Consider the following 21292-nt stretch of genomic DNA (forward strand, 5'->3'; position numbering starts at 1 on the left):
CCAGGGTGAAGATATACACATGTTTTCATGTTTTTTTTTTCATGTGCAAGAGCAGTGCGCATTTTAGCTTGCATGCAGCTTGAGCGCCGCGATGAGCGAGTGCGCCAAGCATTTTATTATGAAATACACTTTTTTGGGGAAAATACATTTTGTTTTAGTCACAAGAATACAGTTTTTCATTCCCAGAGGTTGGCAGGTCTGCATATTTATCTCACACAGTAAAAGTACTGATTTTTTTGTCAAAATACTGATTTTGGGGGATAAGAATACTGAAAATGCAAAATACAACTTGGCAGCTCTGCACTCATGACAATATGCTATTTGTATATTAATAAATAGGAAAAACTTGGGGATATATCATTAAGGTTTAACCCTGAATCACACTAGAGTTTCCTGTTGCTTGCAGTATATCACCACATTGGTCAGATCAAGCTCAGATTGTGCTGCTAGTACTTGAGCATGACTTTTTGTCAGACTTAACTGTTTTTGAAACACCCCACCATGTTTCAGAGTTGGCTGTCTAGTCATTTCTATCAACCAATCTGGTTGCTTTCTCTCTTTTTTCTTTAGAGTCTTGAATGAACGTCTGTTGAAGGAGCTTGAGCTGAGATACCTTGCTGAGCATTCTACCATTGTACAACATCATTTCAACTACAGCATGAAACACAAATGCAACCATCCAACCGTCATTGATGTAAGTTTATTTATTTCATTACCTGTTTGTAAAAAAGAAATTTCCATCATATAACGAATAAGAAAAGAGAATGTATAATGAATTTAATAGTGATAAAAATGTCTTAACCCTATCTTAACTGGGCTATTTCAGACCAGTATATACTGGGGGGGGGGGTCAATTTGACCCCCCCCTCAAATCTCGGCCGCTGACTGCACGATCGCCGCGAAAATTTGCACGCGTGTAGAGCCGGATGTAAACTACAAGACTGTATGATAAAATTTTTAAAAAATTAATTCTTTACAAAATTAATTAATTATGCAAATAAGCATATGAAATTTGCCCTAAATTTTGTTTTTTGTGTATGTTTTTGCCTTTAACTCAATTTATATAGCTAGTAGAATGCTAATTTTTGGTTGGAGTATCAATTATTACATTTCTAACAAATATCTACAAAAAAATTGCAAAAATATAATTAATTTCGTATGTATTTTATTATTTTTTAAATTCTTATGTATTTCTTTGTTTTTTCAAACCTTTGTTTTTTCCAATGAACTTTGTCGGGGACCCTTCTGCGATCATAAATAGCATAAAATAAATCCATTGAAACCAAGAAGAGTAAAAATAATCATACATCTATGATTTTTTTGTTGAAAAACACAATTTGCATTGACTTTGTACACAGAATCACGTTTTTGAGCAATTTCGGGTCTGACATGCACTTACAAAATGATGCGTAATTTCAGAACCGCGTCATCGGGCGTCGCAATTTTGGTCTCAAAAGATGCGCAAGACTTGAAAGTAAAAAGTCAGTGAGCGACGCGATCAAAAAACTTTGCGCGAGGGCGTAGTGATGAAATTTGTCGAGGGGGGGTCAAATTGACCCCCCCCCCCCAGTTTAATAAGGGTTAATGCATGGCACAATTTTAGTTCATTGCTAGATTATATGACTGATTATGCTGCAAAACAGTTCCAATGTGGAGAATATCCAACAGAAATGTATTTTATTGGATAGAAATGACAACCCTCCATCCTCATCCAGGATACAATATTTTGATATGCATTACTATCATATACTCACTACAATGATGATTAATATCCTGCTAATCTGCTCAACATTCATACCTCAATGATAACAGTAGATCTATGGAAATCCATAAAGTTACAATCACATCATAAATGGAAATGAAAAAATAAAAACATGCAGGGCTACTTTTGCACTTACCTGCCCTATTCACTACAGTTTTCATTGGACCCTGTGAGAATTTCAGTGGCTCTTTATTTATTTTTTGCAGCGCTTCGAGGGTATTTTTTTGTTTGGGGGGGATTTTTCCCAAGCCCCCATGTATTTTCCCCTGATTGTGAATATCATGCTTATCTATTTGTGTTAATCACCAGGTGTTAATAGAACTCGGAAATGTGTGTCTGAAGCAAGGCAAGTTTGACCCTGCTGAAGCACACCTGGAGGACGCCCTCTCTAGGCTGAACAAGGTCAGGACGCTGCAACAGAAACTCCAGTTAGTCAAGGCCGTCATAACCTTAGTGTGAGTATGAACTTTCATTGATGCTTATATCATTACATAATTAGCTGCGAGGTATGACTTCTTACACCACTGGTGTAAGGACATGTTCTTGGTTAAAAATCATGTAGCTACAGTTTGAAATGTGATGGGGGGGGGGGATGGTTCACAAAGATCTATGTGTAACTTATAGTCATGTTTAGTGCAGTCATGCACATGATATTTAACACATAATCTCATTGATTAATATGCAGAATCACGTGTCCACAGCATGATTCAACCAATGTTGTGGTGTGTTTTATACAGAACACAACTATGAATTCAAGTGCAACTTGTAGTCGCACTTAATCTTTGTGAAACAGCCCCCTGATCCGATTTGACAATCTGTACTTGTGCTTAATGAGATACTGTGCATTTTTTTCTTGTTTTGTTTGAATGTAGTGGGATCTGATTCCATACAAATTAAATTTGGACAGAATGTCAAGTTTTCATTCACATGTTTATAACTCCAAGAGTTTTGATTGCTTTTTATTGTGCATATAGATCCGTCAAACGTCGGCAAGGGAATGTGGATTTTGCCAAGAAGGTACTGATGCGAGCCTTTGGTGTGAGCAAAGAGGTTGTCGGTCCTGATCATCATTATACAGCTGCTCTGGTTGGACAGGTAGTGTACCCTTGTATATTATCTCAGTATTTGTGTTTAGTAACTCCAAATGCCAAGTGCAAGTTCATGGTACGATAGTTATTTGTAAAATACAGTGAAAGCTGTTGTGAATGCTGCCAAAGAGTTAAAACGAAAGCAGTCTTTTTAGTTCCATTCAACTTTTAAAAATACAAGCACAAGCCCCAATATGCATGTTTCATTGGTTGAAAATAAAGTTGCATTTGATTCTTGGAGGTGTGTTTGATTGCAACTCTCTCAGCAACAAGCCCCTAGAGTCTTTATTGTGGTCTTTATGAACAGGTTCCTGTTGTACTTGTTACAATGTTTTAAGTGAAGCCAAACATGTTAAAAGGTGGTCCTTCTATACGGGAACCACCGAGCAGGTTTTAATGTAAAACCTAATTGTATCCATGTTTATAATGCAGGGCATTCATTTTGAAAAGAAATATATATATTTATTTATTGATCATTTCAAACTGAAATAAGAAATCAAATTAGGTTTGGAGACTGTGTATATATTTCTTTATTGATCATTTCAAACTAAAAAAAGAAATAATCAAATCAGGTTTGGAGACTATGCTATAGCATGTGGGTGTTGATATGTTTGGTATGAAATCATGTTAATCATATAAATGCATCCTGAATGGCTTGTATGTGTGCTACCTAGAATGACTTTCCTACTTGACAGAAAGAGGAATGAATAATTGACAAGAAATATTTCCTCCTGATCTCGGTGAAACAATTTTTGCAAGGTGTAAATTGGCCATTGATATTAAAACACTTTGGATATCAAGTAAAGAGATAGTTCACCAGAAACAGCTAAAGCATGGGGGTTGCCTCTTAATGTCCACAGGAAGTAAATTGACATGAATTCCTTTTGACAGCTTGGAGAAATACTGTACGACCAAAGTCGACTGGAGGAGGCCATCGCCTGCCATACCTTTGATTTCAACGAGACCCTCAAAGAAGGTGGATCTGATCATCCTCACATAGCAGCCATCTTGAACAATATTGGATTGGTGCAGGATGATATGAATGCTAGTGGTACAGAGAAGACTTTCAAGTTGGCCTTAGGGATCTTACTTGAGGCATACGGCAAGGATCATGTGGATGTGGCGACTGTTAGGTAATGAAATTCGTAGACCTTGGCAGTTTTGCTTGAAGACTTTTCAAGGGACTGGGAAAGCCACAAAATATGCAGTGTCCTGCCCCCTATGTGTGGGTGGTTTTTTTTTTGTTTTGTTTTTTAAACAATCAGTCTTGTACTAGTATGTATAAAAATTTGTGTAGCAAGTATTGAGAGAAATGAGCATAGACATACAAAATGGTTGATGATATTTTGGAATTACTTAAATATAGATGTTGCTTTTTTAGGTACAATCTCAGCAAAACGAAACATTCAACATTTTTCTAAAGTTTTTGAAAACATTTTTTAAATGTTCAGAAAGGTTTTTTATCAGCTACAAAACATCTTAGAGGTTTTGAAAGGTAATTATGAAAACATTTTTTATCAGGTACAATAGTAGACGGATATTTTTTAACTGGTAGATCTTGGAATGATTACCTTGGTAAACTCTATTTAATACTTTTTGAGCCAATATTATAATAAAACAGGTATTTTTTGCTAATTTGCATGTGATCATGATTTTCATGGCTCCATGCATCATAGGAGGTTAAAGGACATTATGTTTCTGGATTTTCCATCTGTCCGTCCTTCCCAATTTCATTCCTGTGATAAGTAAAAGAACTAATTGATTTTTTTACTCACTGTTCAAATACAAAAATTCTATAAAATCATTTGGTGTAAAACACTCTTCCATATGATGTGTAATAATCTACTGTTCATTAATATACAACTAATGAATGTTTAAGAGTGCAATGGACAGAATACTTCATGAGATGAAAGATGAAATGATCCATTCAACTCGGCTACGCCTCGTTGAATAGATCATTCATTTCATCTTTCACCAAAGGAAGTATTCTGTCCATTGCAGAATGAAAAGAACATTTATTATTTGGTTTATATGATACCTACAAATAGATTATTTTTCATATGAAATTTGTGAATTTCAATGCAAAATATGCTCATATGCAGTGCGAGCTCGGTCTGTTGATTATCGCGTACATACAGCATGCGTGATATTTTGTGGTGCCTGCTGTCTCGGTGCGCGCGTGCAATGGTCAAAATCGTATGGATCCAAAATTGCACGATGAATGGATCTAAAATTGCACAGTTGATGACGTCATTGCAAAATGGGATGAATGATCGATATCAAACAACCAATCAAATGACAAGGATCTATCTAGGTGTCATATAATGATTTCTTAAGTAGTACTCATGGTTGAGATATTTAATCTCTTATCAGTTATCTTTAAAACAAATAATTGACTTCCCCAAATATAAAAGATACCTGTACAAGGGTTTAACACATCCAATAAACATTTTCATGTAGTTCAATTATGCTTTATTTGGTTCAATTTACAGATACAATCTTGGAGCGCAGTTCTTTGGGAATAAGATGTACCAACATGCCAAGTTCCAGTTTGAAGAAGCCCACCGTGTCTTTGATCTATTCCTTGGTGATCACCCAAGCGCTAAGGCAGCAAAGAAAGCTGTTGATATGGTCAATAAATTGTGAATGATATCTTTGTCACCAACCAAATAAATTAATATTTGTTTGGTCCGTGTTGGAGTATTGAGTCTGTTGCTAGTTGCCAAATATTTCCCACAATACCTGATTGAAAGTGCTTATGATATGAACACCTTCAATCTTGGCACATTTTCAATCAACTGTGTGACGGGGTGAATGTACAATAGGTAGATATCTAAAACAAAGGCATTTCGATCCATGGTATTTTGTTAAGTCTTTCGTTATCACCTTGAATTGTGAGGCCAAATGAATTTGAATTTAGAATAAAAATTTAGAATTTTGTACTACCTGTCTTTTATGAGAATTTATCAGGGTAAAAGTGTTATGTATTCTGTATAAGACTAAGTGTTCCAAAGTATTAAAAAAGTTTTCATGTTCTTTTGCGTATAACAATTTGGGAAATTGAAGAAAGAAAGTTATATAATAGCACAGTTCAACTTAGATGTATATTTTTTAGATCATATCTTTCATCTTTATGTGACTAAATATATAGAGAAGTAATTATTCTACGTCTTTCAGAAAAAAAAATCAGGGTAAAATTTTAAAGAGAACATTGTATGTCGTGTCACCTTGAACTTCATGAGACCATATGGACAAGATTTAAAAGTAATTCTTGTAATATACATGTTTATTTGTCTTTCTTGATGTTGAATGTTTGAGTATTAATACCACCTTTGTTGAATTGAACATGTTTAATAGTATTACATGTATTTTTTATAGATTATGTCTTTTACGTGAAGACATTCTAAATTGTGGAGCAGTGAGGACATATTTTTAACATGTCTTCTTACAATTTGTTGTACCAAATATTTATATTTTGATTATAGAGCAAGGTAGAATGTATTTTTATTAGTTTTGTGTGCCTTTGAGGTCAGGATGATGGTGTCAAAGGTCATGTAGGGGTCAAAAGGCCAAGCTTTTGTTCAACTTGCTCTCACTTCTTTCTATGATTTTGATCACACCTAGTTAAAATGATCCATGGGTAAAAACACGTGTGTGTTCATGAGGATGAGAAGGTCAAAGGTCATCCAGGGGTCAAAATATCATATTGCATATTTTATTCATCGCAAAATCAGGTCAGACTCGTGGTTCGTAAACCATCTTGTTCATGGAGAAATATTTGTTTTTTTGGTTACCGCACCTTGATATTTGTGACTTCACTCGGGGTAAACCTTGACAAATATTCACAGTTCATGTCTTTTGTTGTTAAGTATTGAGGACAAATTAAAGCTCTTGTAAAGAACCTTACAAGTACTGAGTTGTATATCACCTTGAAATTTTTGAAACCAAATGATTACATTTAAATTTGATATTAGGGACATGTTTTTCGAGCTTTGTTTTCTTCTTGAATTCATCTGTCTGAAGTGATAATTGGGCAATTATTTCATATTATTTTGTTGTTGTTGATGACACTTACTTGGAATTCTGAAACTTAATCAGACAAGTATTTTTAGATGTCTTTCATTGGTCTGTGTAGAAAATCTATTTTATTTTTTTGTATCTTTGGTTTTTACATGCATATTAATTTATTTAGCCCTAGGGATTGTAGATACCATCAAATAATGGAATACATGTTTGTAAAATGTAATATTCCTGGATCATCAGAATTTTGAAAATTAGTGCAATTATTCAACATTTTGTACAAGTTTATGACATTTTTAGTTTGTCAATATGTACAGAGGGAATTTGATATGGAGATGAGTGTTTGTTGAAAATAATTTTAAGAGTTTTTACAAGCCTTATGAATAAAAATCCCATTCCAATATAATTTTTTGTATACCAAGTTTTATTTGCCACCTTGAAGTTTTAAAAGCCAAATAATAAGATTTTGAAATTTGTGAATTTGAACAAAGTCAAAGTGAATAATGTGAGACAAAATTGTTTGTTAGTATTGATGACAATACTTGTTTTGTTTTCCTGAAATTAGGAAATTACTCAAAGATTTCATCTCTCTTGTTTACTGCGTACCACCCTGGAACTTGTGAGCATGCAGATGGTATATTAGATGATTTCTTTTATATCAAGAGATAATATATTTTAAGTCTTTTGAGGATGGAATCTGACAATTAACATCTTGTACTAGATTAGTTTAAATAAGGTATTTTGTTATCTGAAAAAATAGTATTTCAGTGATTGATCTATCTTCATGATGCTTGGTAAAATCAGATAATTATTTGATGTTATCTGGAAATATAATGAGTGTTATTTTGTGTCTTTCATTGTCTGCTGAACTCAGCGTGACCAAATACTCCAAATTGAGTACAAACTTGCAGGAGCTTTTCTCATTTACTACTTCTGTCCCCATGACTGCAATGATGGAGGTCAGGTCTTATGTATTATATACATATCTTTTACATTTTGTCTCTGTCTACAGTATGTTGTTACATATTGCAATAATTTTGTACATGTATTATTTTAGTGGAATTCATTGTGATAGAGTTTGTGTAAATGTTTTCAAGTGTATGTTTAGATTTTATCCATGCATTAATTATATTATAGTATTATTTCATATGAATGATATCAATTTTGTGATTTATTTTTGCATTGATCTGTAGATTTATAGCAAAGGTTAGCTAATACCAGTCATATTTATATCAGTTTGATTATAACAAAATCTTGCAAAAATGTTATGACAAAGCCAGTGAAGAATGTACTTATTTAGTTTATGACAAAACCTTCTGTGACGCATAATAGCTTTTATAGGCTTTAATTATCAAATCTATAATAGAATCTAAGAATAATTTTCAGTTTTGGTGAAGCACATGAAAATAGTAAGCCAAGTAAATTCAAAATCTTCTGCTGATATTATCTCATTATAGATGTATCTTGATAAAAATATCAACATGGTTCGAGTGGATTTGATTTTGTATTGGTATGATGATTTTGATAACCTACAATAAATCTTATAAAGATGGAATGATGAAACTTTCAATTAAATGATTTTAGTCATATTATAATGATGAAAAGAGTATAAAGAATTGGCAATACATAGAATTAGAAGGTACAGTACTGAGAGGAAATGTTTACAATAATTAACCCGGCATTGTTTCACTTAATTCACTGGCTTTTCAAATATTTAAGTATAGTTTTGACAGAAACGGTGTGTGATTCCTTATATATTAGTCTATTGTAACAATTTTAATTAGTACTAACATTCCAATTTTTTATTATCTTCTAGAATTGTTATGTTGTGATTTAAACTTTCATTCTATATGGTAACATGCATGAGATGTTTGATTCTTGCTTTTCTCACCAGTAATAACAAATCGAATACGGGCATGAATGTAAATCACAAACTACATTACCCATCATTAAAGGGGAAGTTCACCCACACACAACAATGATTTAATGTTGATTTAATATCCAAGTCCTTTGGAAGCGCATAGGGACGTTATGACATAATAAGATATGCTATACAAGAACTGCGTTATTATTATTATTGACTACAAAGAAGGCAATCAAACAAGAACTTATGAAATTTCTAATATAACAAAACATAAACAATATTACAAATATCACCAATTTAATTCATAAATCAGTTATATGCACACCTCGCTTAGTAATAGTATGCAAATTAGGAAACCGATGATGATATCCCTTCATCATTTCTTCTAAAATATGTTCATATTTTCCTCATTATAACATAAAACAATGTTTGATTCCTCCCTAATCATGTGAAATTGCCATTGCTGTAACATTGTGATATAATAAAGTTTCCTTATCAAATTTGCATAAATTTGAATATTTTATCAATTTGTATCATTCATACAAAAAAGTACAAAGAAAAAGTAAGTGTGCAAAGTCATTAACACTCCCTTGTGCATGTCACTGTTGTGCAATCTGTACATGTTCTGTGAAAATGTCAGTACTTTCTTAAATACTTCCCATTGTGACGAAAGTTTCATATTTATATATTTTAATTTTCTTTTTATTCATATCATTTCGTTTTAGGTTTGGGTGAACTTTCCCTTTAAGAAAAGCACATTAACCTAAGATTAATGAATCATTACATTTCAATGTGTATTTTGTAAAAGAATTGAATAAAATCTGTAATAAAATCATATCTGCACCAGAAGAAGCAGACTAATCCACAGAGTCGTTCCTGGTTTCATTCATTCAATCAGTCCTTTTTTTTTCTTTTTTTTTAAAACTTTACTCTTCACTATTTCTTTCAAACAGATTTTCCTTTTCGTTAAAATTTGTCCCCCAGACAGGTTGCAATTGCTGATGAGATTGTAATTTCAGTAATTTTGCAAACTATATTTCATAGACTATTTAGCTTACACAATTTGAGTTTTTTTCTTTAGTTTTCCCCCTACATCTCTGGGAAGTGTTTCATCCGACATTTTTATCTCACAATATCGATCGATCATATCCCACCGACACCGTATACCTCAAGGACGTTCCACAATTAAAATTAAGTCCATTTCATTTTCACAAAATTTTGCAGAGAGTTACTTTGGTATCTATGCATTATGAAAATGCAAAAACTGATATAGGTTCATGTGCTTATTTTTTTCTACGGGTCTTCAAAGTCGCCGTATTTAAATGAAATGCAATCTTGCGCAATCAAGAGAATTATGCCTCTCTTAGACCTCACGAATTCACCAAATGAGTTTAAATCATCTTTACTCAGTGGATACCGCATCAAATTTTCAAGATATATAACAAAGTGTATACCAAAGTAAGAGAAAGTCTTAATTGGTAAAACTATATCTAGTTAGCAGCGCCCTCATTTGGCAAAAATGGTGCAAAAACTCGAGAAAAAAAAACAAATCTTCAAAGACGTGATCGAATCTACTCAAAAATTAAAAAAGTATTTTGTAAGCTGCACTTTTTTCAAAATCCATGTCATTTTCATCAAATTCGGCTAAATTGTAGAGGAGTGCATATCGAAGGTGTAGGGAAGTTAAAATTATGGGGTCCATGAGCTCGTTTTTTAACTGTGAGTGTCCAAAGTGATGCGAGTTGGCATGAAAATCGCCGAAAATGCGCCCAATTGAAAACATGCAAAAGTCTCCTAATACCCTTTAAAATGCGAATGGTTCCGTAGTTTTGCCCCAAACATTCAAAATCCATGTCATTTTCATCATATTCTCTAAATTTGTAGAGGAATATATTTTAAAGGCATTAAAATATTAAAATATGGGGTCCATGTGCTCGTTTTTATACTATTGGTGTCCCAAGTGTTGCAAGTTGGCTTGAAAATTGCCTAAAAAGTGCCGAAAACATGCAAAAGTCTCTTAACACCCTCTAAAATGCAAATGGTTCTATATTTCGCTTCCAAACATTCAAAATCCATGTCATTTTCATCATACGCTCTAGATTTGTAGAGGAATATATTCTAAAGGCATTAAAATATTAAAAATATGGGGTCCATGTGCTCGTTATCAAACTATCAGTGTCTAAAGTGTTACCAGTTGGCTTGAAACAGTCTATAATGCTCCTATCACGGGCAAAAGTCTAATACCGTCCAAAATGTCTAAAATACGAATGGTTCCTTAGTCCTGCTCCCAAACATTAAAAATCCATGTCATTTTCATCATACTCTCTAGATTTGTAGAAGAATATATTCTAAAGAAGTTAAGATATTCAAACTATTGGGTCCATGTGCTCGTTTTTAAACTATCAGTGTGTAAACTGTTGCGAGTTGGCTTGAAACAGCCCAAAAATGCGCCGAAAACAAGTAAAAGTCTGATAATACCGTCCAAAATGTCTAAAATACGAATGGTTCCGTAGTTCTGCTCCCAAACATTCGAAATCCATATCATTTTCATCATACTCTCTAGATTTGAAGAGGAATATATTCTGAAGACGTTAAAATATCAAAAATATGGGGTCCATGTGCTCGTTAATTATCAAACTATCAGTGTCTAAAGTGTTGCGAGTTGGCTTGAAACAGTCTATAATGCCCCTAAAACGGGCAAAGTCTAATACCGTCCAAAATGTCTAAAATACGAATGGTTCCTTAGTCCTGCTCCCAAACATTAAAAATCCATGTCATTTTCATCATACTCTCTAGATTTGTAGAGGAATATATTTTAAAGAAATTAAGATATTTAAACTATGGGGTCCATATGCTCGTTTTCAAATTATCAGTGTCAAAAGTATTGCGAGTTGGCTTGAAACAGCCCAAAATGCGCCGAAAACAAGCAAAAGTATGTCAATACCGTCTAAAATGCGAATGGTTCCGTAGTCTTGCTCCCAAACATTGAAAATCCATGTCATTTTCATCATACTTTGCACATAGATACTTTAGCACCTGAATATTCCAAATATGCAAAAATTAACATGGGTCCATGTGCTTGATTTTTGCTATAGAGCTTCAAAGTTAACCCAAAATGGATGATGTTCTTAAGAATTGCGCATCCAAAAGAATTTGGCAATTTTAGACCTCACGAGATCATAACAATGAGTTTAAAGCTCTATTGCTCAGTCAAAATCCATGACAATTTCATCAAATTTTGCAATATGATTAATAATTGTGTCCGTAAGATAAATAATCTATTTATATTGCTGTCAATTATATGCTCATTGAAGTCTAACAACACTCTCATTTCTTAGAAATTGCGAAAAGGTACTCAACCTCAAAAATGTCAAATTTCAATAACAAACTTGAGAAGTAAAAGGAATGCTGCACTTAATTCAAAACCCATGTCATTTTCACCAAACTTTGCAAAGTTGCAGAGGAAGGTATACCTAAAAGGTGCAAACATTAAAAAATATGGGTTCATGTGCTTGTTTTCAAACTATCAGCACTCGTATTAAAACACCCGAAAACGCGCTAAAAGCTTTGTATCTATGTGAGGAAAAATTCCGAACCACTTTTCCATTTATTCAAACTCGGGGTCACATTCATTATACTGTGCAGCACTACAGAGAAACTATTTTGAAATTGTAGAGGAATTTAAAAAAATGGTCCATCGAATAATTCCAGTTTATTAGCTTCACAAAATAACACATTGGATCTACAGTTATTGCAGATAAGGAGAAATATCACATTACCTACAGCTGATTAATCACCAGTTCATCCATTGTGACGTCAGCGCGCAGAGTGTAAAATATGCGCATATCATGATGCGCACAAACATAACTGTGGAACGTCCTTAAGCTAAGCGCGTACGCGCAATATAGATCATACGCCATTTAGGCCATTGTCTATCTGCGCGTTCTTCGACAAGACATGTGCGCCTATATTTCATTGTTCCTCTTTTTGGTAATTTCGTCAACTTTTCTATCCGAAGTTGTTAGAGCTAGAGGGATATCTCAGGATATGGGCATAAAGATATTTGAAGTTCTCTTTGCAGGCAATGAAAGTGTTTACAAGCCAGGAGAAATTCTGACGGGTCAAGTGCGAATTGCGTGTGATAAAAGGGAAGAAATTCGTTGTGAGTATCACCCAAATCAGGTAGGCCTAGATCTATTTATTCCTTCATCTTCTTCTTCTCCTTCCCTTTCTTCTTCATCAGCATCCCCATCTTCATCAGCATGTTTTTCCATTTATCCTGATCTCTCCCTATCTTCGTCGTCCTTTTTTCATTGTCACATTGAAAGGAAAGGGGTGAAAAATGAGGGGAGAACTCAGGAGGAGAGAAATGCAGGGGGAGAAGGGAAGAAAGGGAAAATGAAGGACGAGAAGGAGGAGAAGAAAAAGGAATGAATGGAAACACGAAGAAGGACTCGGACCAAGAGGTGTAATAAGACAGTTTTATTGTGATTTCATTTTAATATGATTCTATCGATTTTAACTATTCATATTATCGAAAAATATTCATTTGTCATCTCTAGATAAAGGAGCGTTCCCATTTCAAACAGCAAGTCCAGATGATCAGGGCCCCGTCTTACAAAGATTCGCGATTGATCCGATCAATCGTAACTATGATGGGGTGTCCAAACTTCGCGCACTTTTCAAAAATATTCATCAGGCTTGAATTTTTTTCACAAAATATTCATAATTTATACAAAACCAATTCAAGAAATAGTTACCACATTGACGGCAAGATCGTAAACTATAAAATCATGGACGAAAATGTAAAGTAGGTCAAGAGGATTCGCCGGTATCGCGATCTCAAAATTCTATTCCGATCGGCGAATGCGTGCTGTGCTGGAAAACCGTTCAAAAAAGTGTGACCTAACTTCGCGGACCAAAGTTTTTGTGGACATTTAAACAAAAACTCAAGCTCAAAAAGTGAAATATTTATATCAGATTGATGGCAAAATGCTATAGAATCGGTTAGTACCACATTTAACTCACATTTTTGATGATTTCTGCTTGCAAAATGGTGATATCGTGATGCTTGTTGAGAATATCAGATTTCTTCAAAACGGGCGCTAACGGTGACAAATTTGCCGATCTTTTGCCAATATTTTCATGAATACTGAACTCATCCTAAAGAAACTTACACCAAAGGGTAATTTTAGGTCGCTTTTCACGTTGATGATGTCAGATTTTAAGGATATTGGCTAGTTTTTGAGATAATGACCGTCCGCGAAGTATGGACACGCGCGAAGTTTGGACTCACTGCCATATATATGGACGGCCAGCAACTTCAACATCTATTATGCATGTCTGTGCAAAATATTTTCTAACTATGATGTATATTCATGCATTCATTGTTTTCTTGAAAATTCACTATATGCTTCTATTTGTTTACAAAGGACATTGTGCAAATTTTCTGTAGAAAAAATTATGACACTGATGATGGATTTCCATAGAGTTACGATTGATTTGATCAATCGTAACTCTTTGTAAGACGGGGCCCAGATTTACTTCATAATTTATCTTTTCTTCCTGGATGAATCAAAACATAATCTCTAGGACATTGGTTTTGAAGAGGAGGAAAATGAGGGGTGGGGGTGAATATCAACGGGTTAATTTCCGTTTAATATCAATTGGAGAGGGAAATATTATTTCCTTCCAGGTATAAGACTCAGTTTTGCTGGGCGATCTTTCAGCGATTGGACTGAATCAGAGGGTGCAGGTGAAAATAGGAACACAGTCCGATATACCTCAGATCATTACTTCTTCAATGAAGAAATGATAGTGAGGGGAGCCGGTAAGTCCTTGGCAGACAACATTCCTGAACACAATCAAATTAATCAGTTAATTCTCAACTGTTAGGGATTTGATATAATGATTGTGATTCATTTCGGCAAATAAAAAAAAATATATAACAAACAAACGCTTCTTCAGACGAGCTGTCGAAGCGTCCCGGATCGGGTGTGAAGCTCTCCTCCGTTTCAAACCAGTAAATCCAGATGATCAGATTTATCTCTATTCGTAATTTTTTGTTCTCCCTTGTGTGTGTTTCATAAAGCTGTTCGTAAAGTTACGAACGACTTTACGCACGACTGGAACATGTTCTTAGGTCATAACTCAATTACATACGGATATCACATAGCGCAAGAAAGAATGACCAGTCGTGCGTAAAGTCATTCGTATCTTCCGAACAGCTTTATGAAGTACCCACCTACATACATCAATTTTAAACAAACAAAATAGCTCGCGCTTTGCGCTTGCATGATTATTATTTTTATTTAGTTTTCCTGCTCATGAATTCTAACGGTTGAAATATGTCTATCCCTTGACATCAAGTCAGTATATAAAACTTGATTAATGTTTCACGCTCGCATATTTTGTTTAGTGATATATTTCTGTTTTATATTGAAACGCTGCTTAAAATGTCAATTTGTCAGGTAAATACATTCAAAAATGACCTTGCGATTTGCGCTCGCATTGTTAATTTTGTTTTGGCACCGTAGAGATTCATTTCGTTGTTTGACACACATTCTCTTCGTGAATTCGAATGGTACTTGAAATGTCCCGCTTTATGATAAGTGTTATAATAAAAAAGCAGCCTCTCCTTTTCTTCATTTCCTACCCTTAATCTTTGACAATTCTAAATGGTTTCATCCTAAAAGGAGCTAAATTCACTATGGACAAATAGGATTTGTTCATTTTAGTCACGTCACCTAAAGTTATGCATTTATCGCTTTTCAGACTGAATGAAGAACCCCGCCTTTAAAGAATTAAATAATGAAAAGATGTGAAATATATATAACAACAAAATTGAGTTCCACGTTAAATTCTAATAACGTTAAACAAAAGATTCATTTAAAAAAAGGAGCTATATTCATGGAAATCAAAGTCATCAAAATTGAAATTGGATTGTAAAAACACGATTATGTTTATACATGTCAGTAACAGTGGATAAGGGAAAGTGGTAATTGATAAAAAAAATATGTACGCTAAATTTGCCTGATTTAGCTCATTCAGGAATGAAACTCTTCACAAAAAGACCAGTAAATGTTAATATTTTTTCAATAAATTCAGGCAAGGATGGACCTGCTGCAGACCGAATCACATTAAATGGAGAACACGTAATACCATTCCAATTTCAAATCCCGAACGCATCACTCCCTCCTCCATTCGAAGGATTTCATGGCTATGTGAGATACTTTGTCAAAGTTACTCTCGATAGACCGTGGAAGTTTGACCAACATACTGAGAAGTTCTTCAGCATCTTAACCACTAAAGATCTCAATTATGAGCCCGATGTATTGGTAAGCTTACTCTTCAGAGCTTAAATAATATATTTACATTCTGTTGTACTCTGGGGAAAATGAGAGGAAAAAATAATCAGAGTATAGCAGAAAGATAATTTTTTTAATGAAGTCGGACAAAGTAAGAAAGTTATATCTTTTTATAAAGTTGTAAAAGATATCGTCTTCATAAGTATGGGTGTTTTTCAAATAGGCTGCATAGGTTTAAATTAATGTCATCATAGTAATTGTTATAAGAAACCCCATTTTCTCCAATACACACAATAACTAATGTGTCGTCTTTTTTTCAAAATCAGAATGACATTTTTTCTTTTATGAAGACATGCGATATAATATAATCTATATTATATTTTATACTTTGCTCCCAAGGTCATGAAGGTAAAGGAGTTGAGGAAGAAATTACAATTTCCTAGCAATTCAATTTTATAAAATGCATGTCATGCATATAACTGTTTTGTGAAAATAAGGGAAACTTTAAAGTGTGATAAAAAAAAAATTATTTAACATCCATTTTTCATATATATTTTAGTGTTATGCTTTTGTTAATAGTTTTTAAAGTCACTGCTTGTCTTTTTGTTGGGGTGGACTTGCCCTTTCAGGATCCATTCGGAAATATGACTTTATATTTATATTTCCCTTATATTTCATTTTCCTTTCTCTTAACCGCTTTGAGGCAATTTGCGAATTTGCGGTATATAAAATTGTTGTTATTATTATTATTATTATATCTGTGTTGGATATATGTTGTAATTTAGCGAGAAGCGGCGTCAATACCGGTCAACTTTGCGACTTGAAAGTGACTTTGAAAAAGCATAACTCAACAAGCAAGAACCGAATCATCATTTGCTTTTCATTACTCATTTTTCCTCTCTCTCTTTTATTTCCTTCCCTTTTTCATTAATGTGTCATTTAAATACAAATCAAATGGTGAACGCCCTGCAATGGCGACGCTGCTGACTTCGGCTTCTATAGTGACCTAGTTATTAGTGACGTAATTAACTATAAATTTGAGGGGACCCAACGTGTCGTCTGTGATTAAAAAAAATGAAATAACAGTCCCGAGCTAGCAAAGCAAGCGAGAATTCTTTTTAACCTTTTCCTTTGTGAGAGGATTAGGCATAATATTCATATACGAACATCACATTTTATACCCTTTTCATTTTCTTTCCTTTCTCTCCTTTTTTCTGGGTTGTGGAACTATTTTTTTGGGGGGGGGGGGGTGGTCCCCAAGCTAACACAATGAACAAAGGCAAGCAGTATGATGTCTGATAATATTGTTTCAATGATTATTGCTGTATGTTTTAGGTTCCGCTGAGCAACCAAGTTGAAAAGACAGTGTGTTGCCTTTGCTGTGCCTCCGGACCCATCGTTCTTAAAGGGATCATTGACAAGAGGGGGTACGTTCCAGGAGAGTATATCTTTGTTTCGGTGGCTCTTCGCAATAACAGCTCGAGGAAAATCAATCGCATCACTGTAACATTGCAACAGGTATGCCTTATACACCACCCGAACTATTCGAATGGTTGTTATAAGTAACAAGACACAGTAGTTTCATGCATTTTTACCCAAGTTGCCAACAGAATAGTTTGCTTCAGAAACTATCAAATTAGCGGTCTTCAGGAATATGCTCCTTACCGGCCTACATTTGTTGACGTCATGATTTTGATTAGTATGTGATTTTGTTTCGTGATAGTAGACAAAAATTAAAGAAGAAATAAATGTGTTGCGTGTGTTTTGAGATTATACTTACCATTGTTTTGTTTTTGTTTTTTTACTATCATGACTTGGAAATATTATCATGATTACAAGAACGTATCGTCTGCTTAATTAAAAACTTCAGCACTGGGCAATATGGTTATTTAGCATATAATTTCACATATAGCTACATTCCGGTTGTCAGCATCCATTTTGTCAGACAGCAACCTTTGAGATACAAGCAAAGAAAATCAAAGAGATATATCAAGAGCTGTCAGTTTACATCAATTTAAGCACTAAATATTGTGTCTATTTGTGATGCATGACTGTAAAAAAAATGAACTCGAATTTGAAATCTGTAAAACAAGAAAATAAAGGACCTTTTTTCAATGTAAAAAAACCCCGATCTGATGCTGGATACGCGCCTGCGCAAGTCCTGCCCAAACTTTCAGCCAATCAGAAACAGTATTGACACGATGAGCGGCTTCGAGCAAGATTTGTGCATGACGCCTAAACTAGGCTACTATTTCAGACCTCTCGCACCGTCGGATCAAAGAAGCTAAACAAGACAGTAAAGGCTTGATGACAACTCTTCTATTTTTTTTTCAAAATGGTTTATTTTCCTGTTATATTTCAGACTTCATACTACACCGGAGAAAGTTACGGCTTCGGCAGACCACGGAGAACCAATCGTACGTTTCATACGAAGCAGGTGGCTGAGCTGTATTTACATGGATGTGAAGCCATGGGGTCGATCAGCCACGATAGAATGAAAATGCTTGTTCCACCTGTACCTCCCTGTAGCTTTGATACTTGCCCAAATATCAGCATTATGTATCATGTCAAGGTAATTATTATGCCTCACTTATACAGTCACACCAAAGAAACTGATAGCAAACTACATTAAGTTGTGTCCTAAATTACATTAGCGTCAATCTAGATTCGGTATCAGCGCAGCGGGATGAGTCTGGCTTTGCAGTTTTATTTGAGCAGTGAGCACGAGTTGAAAATGATATAACTCCTAGATGCACTAAACGATTAACCTATAACCCCAATTGCAGAATATTTGATTTAAAATGTTTATTACAATATGCTTTTTCATCACTGTTACGACTTCCAAAACTTCAGATTTTCTGTTAATTTTATATGCGTTATCATTCGATGGTCAATGAGCAACCTCTTCCCTAGTAACATTCATATCATACCCTGGTGACAGAACATTCCTTACCGCAATTCCAAAAAGTTTTACAATATATTATTTTTATAAAAACAAACATCAATATTTATTTTCAAATTATAGCCAAGTATGGTTATTATAGCTCTATGGCCCATACATTAATCACGTCTATGTTTATTAAATTTTCAAATAAATCAAGCTGCAAGAATGACAAATAACTTAGTTTTTATCCACTAGCCATACGACTTTCAGCTCGTATTTTCCAACTGAACCAACAAAGTATTCACAAGCGCTTTCAAAATAATGAACACTCACATAGATTTCGTCTGATTTGCATTTTGAGGGGTTTCATAATTACATGCTTAGATGATAAGTAAGTCCTTCCTCTTTTTGCCTGTCCATGCATGATTTGGTCACTTTGGTCAGATTGAAGCGGGAATTCGCGGGACAATGATGGACACCAGTGTGGAGAATATCATTACGATCGGTACTATCCCAGTATTCCCGCAAACCCGAAAGACTCTTCCGACTCCAGGTCAAGGAACTTTTCCAGAATCACACATACCTACAGCAAGTGGGCCAGCCCAACCAGGAGGACAATGCCCGTCAGAGTATCCTACCCCAGAGCGGACTGGAATCCCGCTACCAGAAGTTCCCCTAGCACAAACATCGCAAAATCCAATGATGCATGAAAATGATGCAAGTAAGTAAACGTATTGGTATATGTTTTAATTATAGTATCACGAATCATTTCAGAGGCTATTGTGTCTGTCTTAAACTGAACGTAAATGTATAACATGAATGCTGAAATTAGAGAAAGGAAATTAACAAGCTAAAGGGAAAGGGAGTAATAATATCAATGATCCTTATGCATTTAGTCCTTTCCCTTTAAAGTTGTTATAATTTCAGTATAATGAAGCGTCCTATATTCTAAAATAGAAAAAAAGAGCAACAAACAGGAAAAACAATTCCAGAAAAAAGACATCCTCTCTCCCGTTTATGTTTATGCATAGCCTCCGCCCCAATCTGTACGCTAGTGGATTAGTACTAGCAAACTTTCTTGCACTTGATCTCTTGCCCAGACGTAAAATGTGACTTTATCAGTAAAATGACGGATGAATGTTTAGATAGATTATAGGCCATTTTACAAGGAATAACGCATAAAGAATATAATCATTTCTCAAATAATTACCATACTAATATATCTTTACGGATTTATAAACCGAACCACTTTTCCTCTGGAACAACAGCTTCCTCTAACTTTCTCTTCACATCGATCCAGAATTATAATAAACACTATTTTTAGTTTTTGATGAACTTTCTTTTATCATATACAGCTGCTCCACCTCCATCATATGAAACGGCCATAGAAGGTCCTCACGAAATTGAAAGCACTGAAGGTTCATTTTGCTCTATCATTTATGCACCTCAATACCCGTACTACAACGCAGATGATCTTTATGCTACTATGGGTCTTTCAGGAGAAGCATCTGTTCAAGAAGAACATCACGCACCAGTAGTGAACCAACCTAAAAGCATCCATCACCCTCCCTGAAAAAAAAAGAATACTAACATTTTGGTCCAAAATCGCAAAGTTCGATTGAAAGGATCTAACTGAAGCAAAAAGTGAAATCATGTACAACGCAAAGCCTATAAGCTACAAACACAATGATGCAATATTTTTATTGCTTGCCAGTCGAATTTTTGTGTGCTTCTTATCGGTTTGAAGTTCATAATGTCAATTAAGGTTTGTAGATTTGTTTGAAAAAACTCTTTTTTTTTAGATTACGCATTATATTATCTTTACTATTATCGGTGTGATGAAGATATAGAAAATATTTCCTGCATAAATTGATTTACTCTCCTGGACCATTTTTTGCCATGTTTAACCGCTTCATATTTTAGCGCAGCTTTCTTTATCTAACCGCGTTGATTTTCCCAGTTTTTGTCTCGCCTGCTATAGGCGCCGCTTTTCCGACGGCGGGCGTCGTCAACATGAAATCTTAACCAACTTAATGTTATCATAAATTACAAAGTATAATAGACCTAGTTCATTTAACTTGGACATAAGGGCAATGGTGCATCACTGAAGATCCTGCCCGAGTTTCAGGTTACATGGCCAAGGTCATTTAGGGTCAATGGACCATGTTCGATCAAAATATAAATCTTAACCAAGGTTAAGTATGTGAAATTTCGTCATTAAATTTATGGATCTAGTTCATACAACTTGGACATAAGAGTAATGGTGTATCACTGAACATGCGTGTGTTTCAGGCCACATGACCATGGTCAAAGGTCATTTAAGGTCAATGAAGTTTGGCCATGTTAGGGTATTGTTGAATTGCCATC

At 34.6% G+C, this 21292-nt stretch overlaps 2 protein-coding genes across 2 annotated transcripts in view; both read left to right on the top strand.

Moving 5' to 3' along the window:
• The window catches only part of LOC129253865 (uncharacterized), a 50649-nt gene extending 41050 nt beyond the window's left edge, over window positions 1-9599 (top strand). The window contains exons 32-36 of the mRNA XM_064095293.1: window positions 571-694; window positions 2072-2217; window positions 2737-2857; window positions 3742-3983; window positions 5343-9599. Coding sequence (XP_063951363.1) covers window positions 571-694; window positions 2072-2217; window positions 2737-2857; window positions 3742-3983; window positions 5343-5496 — 787 coding nt within the window. The 3' untranslated portion in view covers window positions 5497-9599. The remainder of the gene's footprint in view (window positions 1-570; window positions 695-2071; window positions 2218-2736; window positions 2858-3741; window positions 3984-5342) is intronic.
• Window positions 9600-12781: 3182 nt separating this feature from the next.
• Window positions 12782-20498, top strand: LOC129269341 (arrestin domain-containing protein 3-like). The gene is made up of 7 exons (XM_054906838.2): window positions 12782-12896; window positions 14430-14564; window positions 15842-16071; window positions 17377-17559; window positions 18404-18613; window positions 19370-19646; window positions 20281-20498. The coding sequence occupies exons 1-7, from the start codon at window positions 12782-12784 to the stop codon at window positions 20496-20498; spliced, it is 1368 nt and encodes a 455-aa protein (XP_054762813.2).
• The last annotated feature ends 794 nt before the right edge of the window (window positions 20499-21292 follow it).

This window comes from Lytechinus pictus, chromosome 2 (assembly GCF_037042905.1).
Source record: "Lytechinus pictus isolate F3 Inbred chromosome 2, Lp3.0, whole genome shotgun sequence".
Classification (NCBI taxonomy): domain Eukaryota; kingdom Metazoa; phylum Echinodermata; class Echinoidea; order Temnopleuroida; family Toxopneustidae; genus Lytechinus; species Lytechinus pictus.

Excerpts from the sequence above, each read along its gene's own strand:
- LOC129269341 (XM_054906838.2), top strand. The coding sequence starts at position 12,782 with ATGGGCATAAAGATATTTGAAGTTCTCTTTGCAGGCAATGAAAGTGTT. Across the intron at positions 17,560-18,403 it reads TCACTGTAACATTGCAACAG|ACTTCATACTACACCGGAGA; the intron begins GTATGCCTTATA and ends GTTATATTTCAG. Across the intron at positions 18,614-19,369 it reads GCATTATGTATCATGTCAAG|ATTGAAGCGGGAATTCGCGG; the intron begins GTAATTATTATG and ends CACTTTGGTCAG.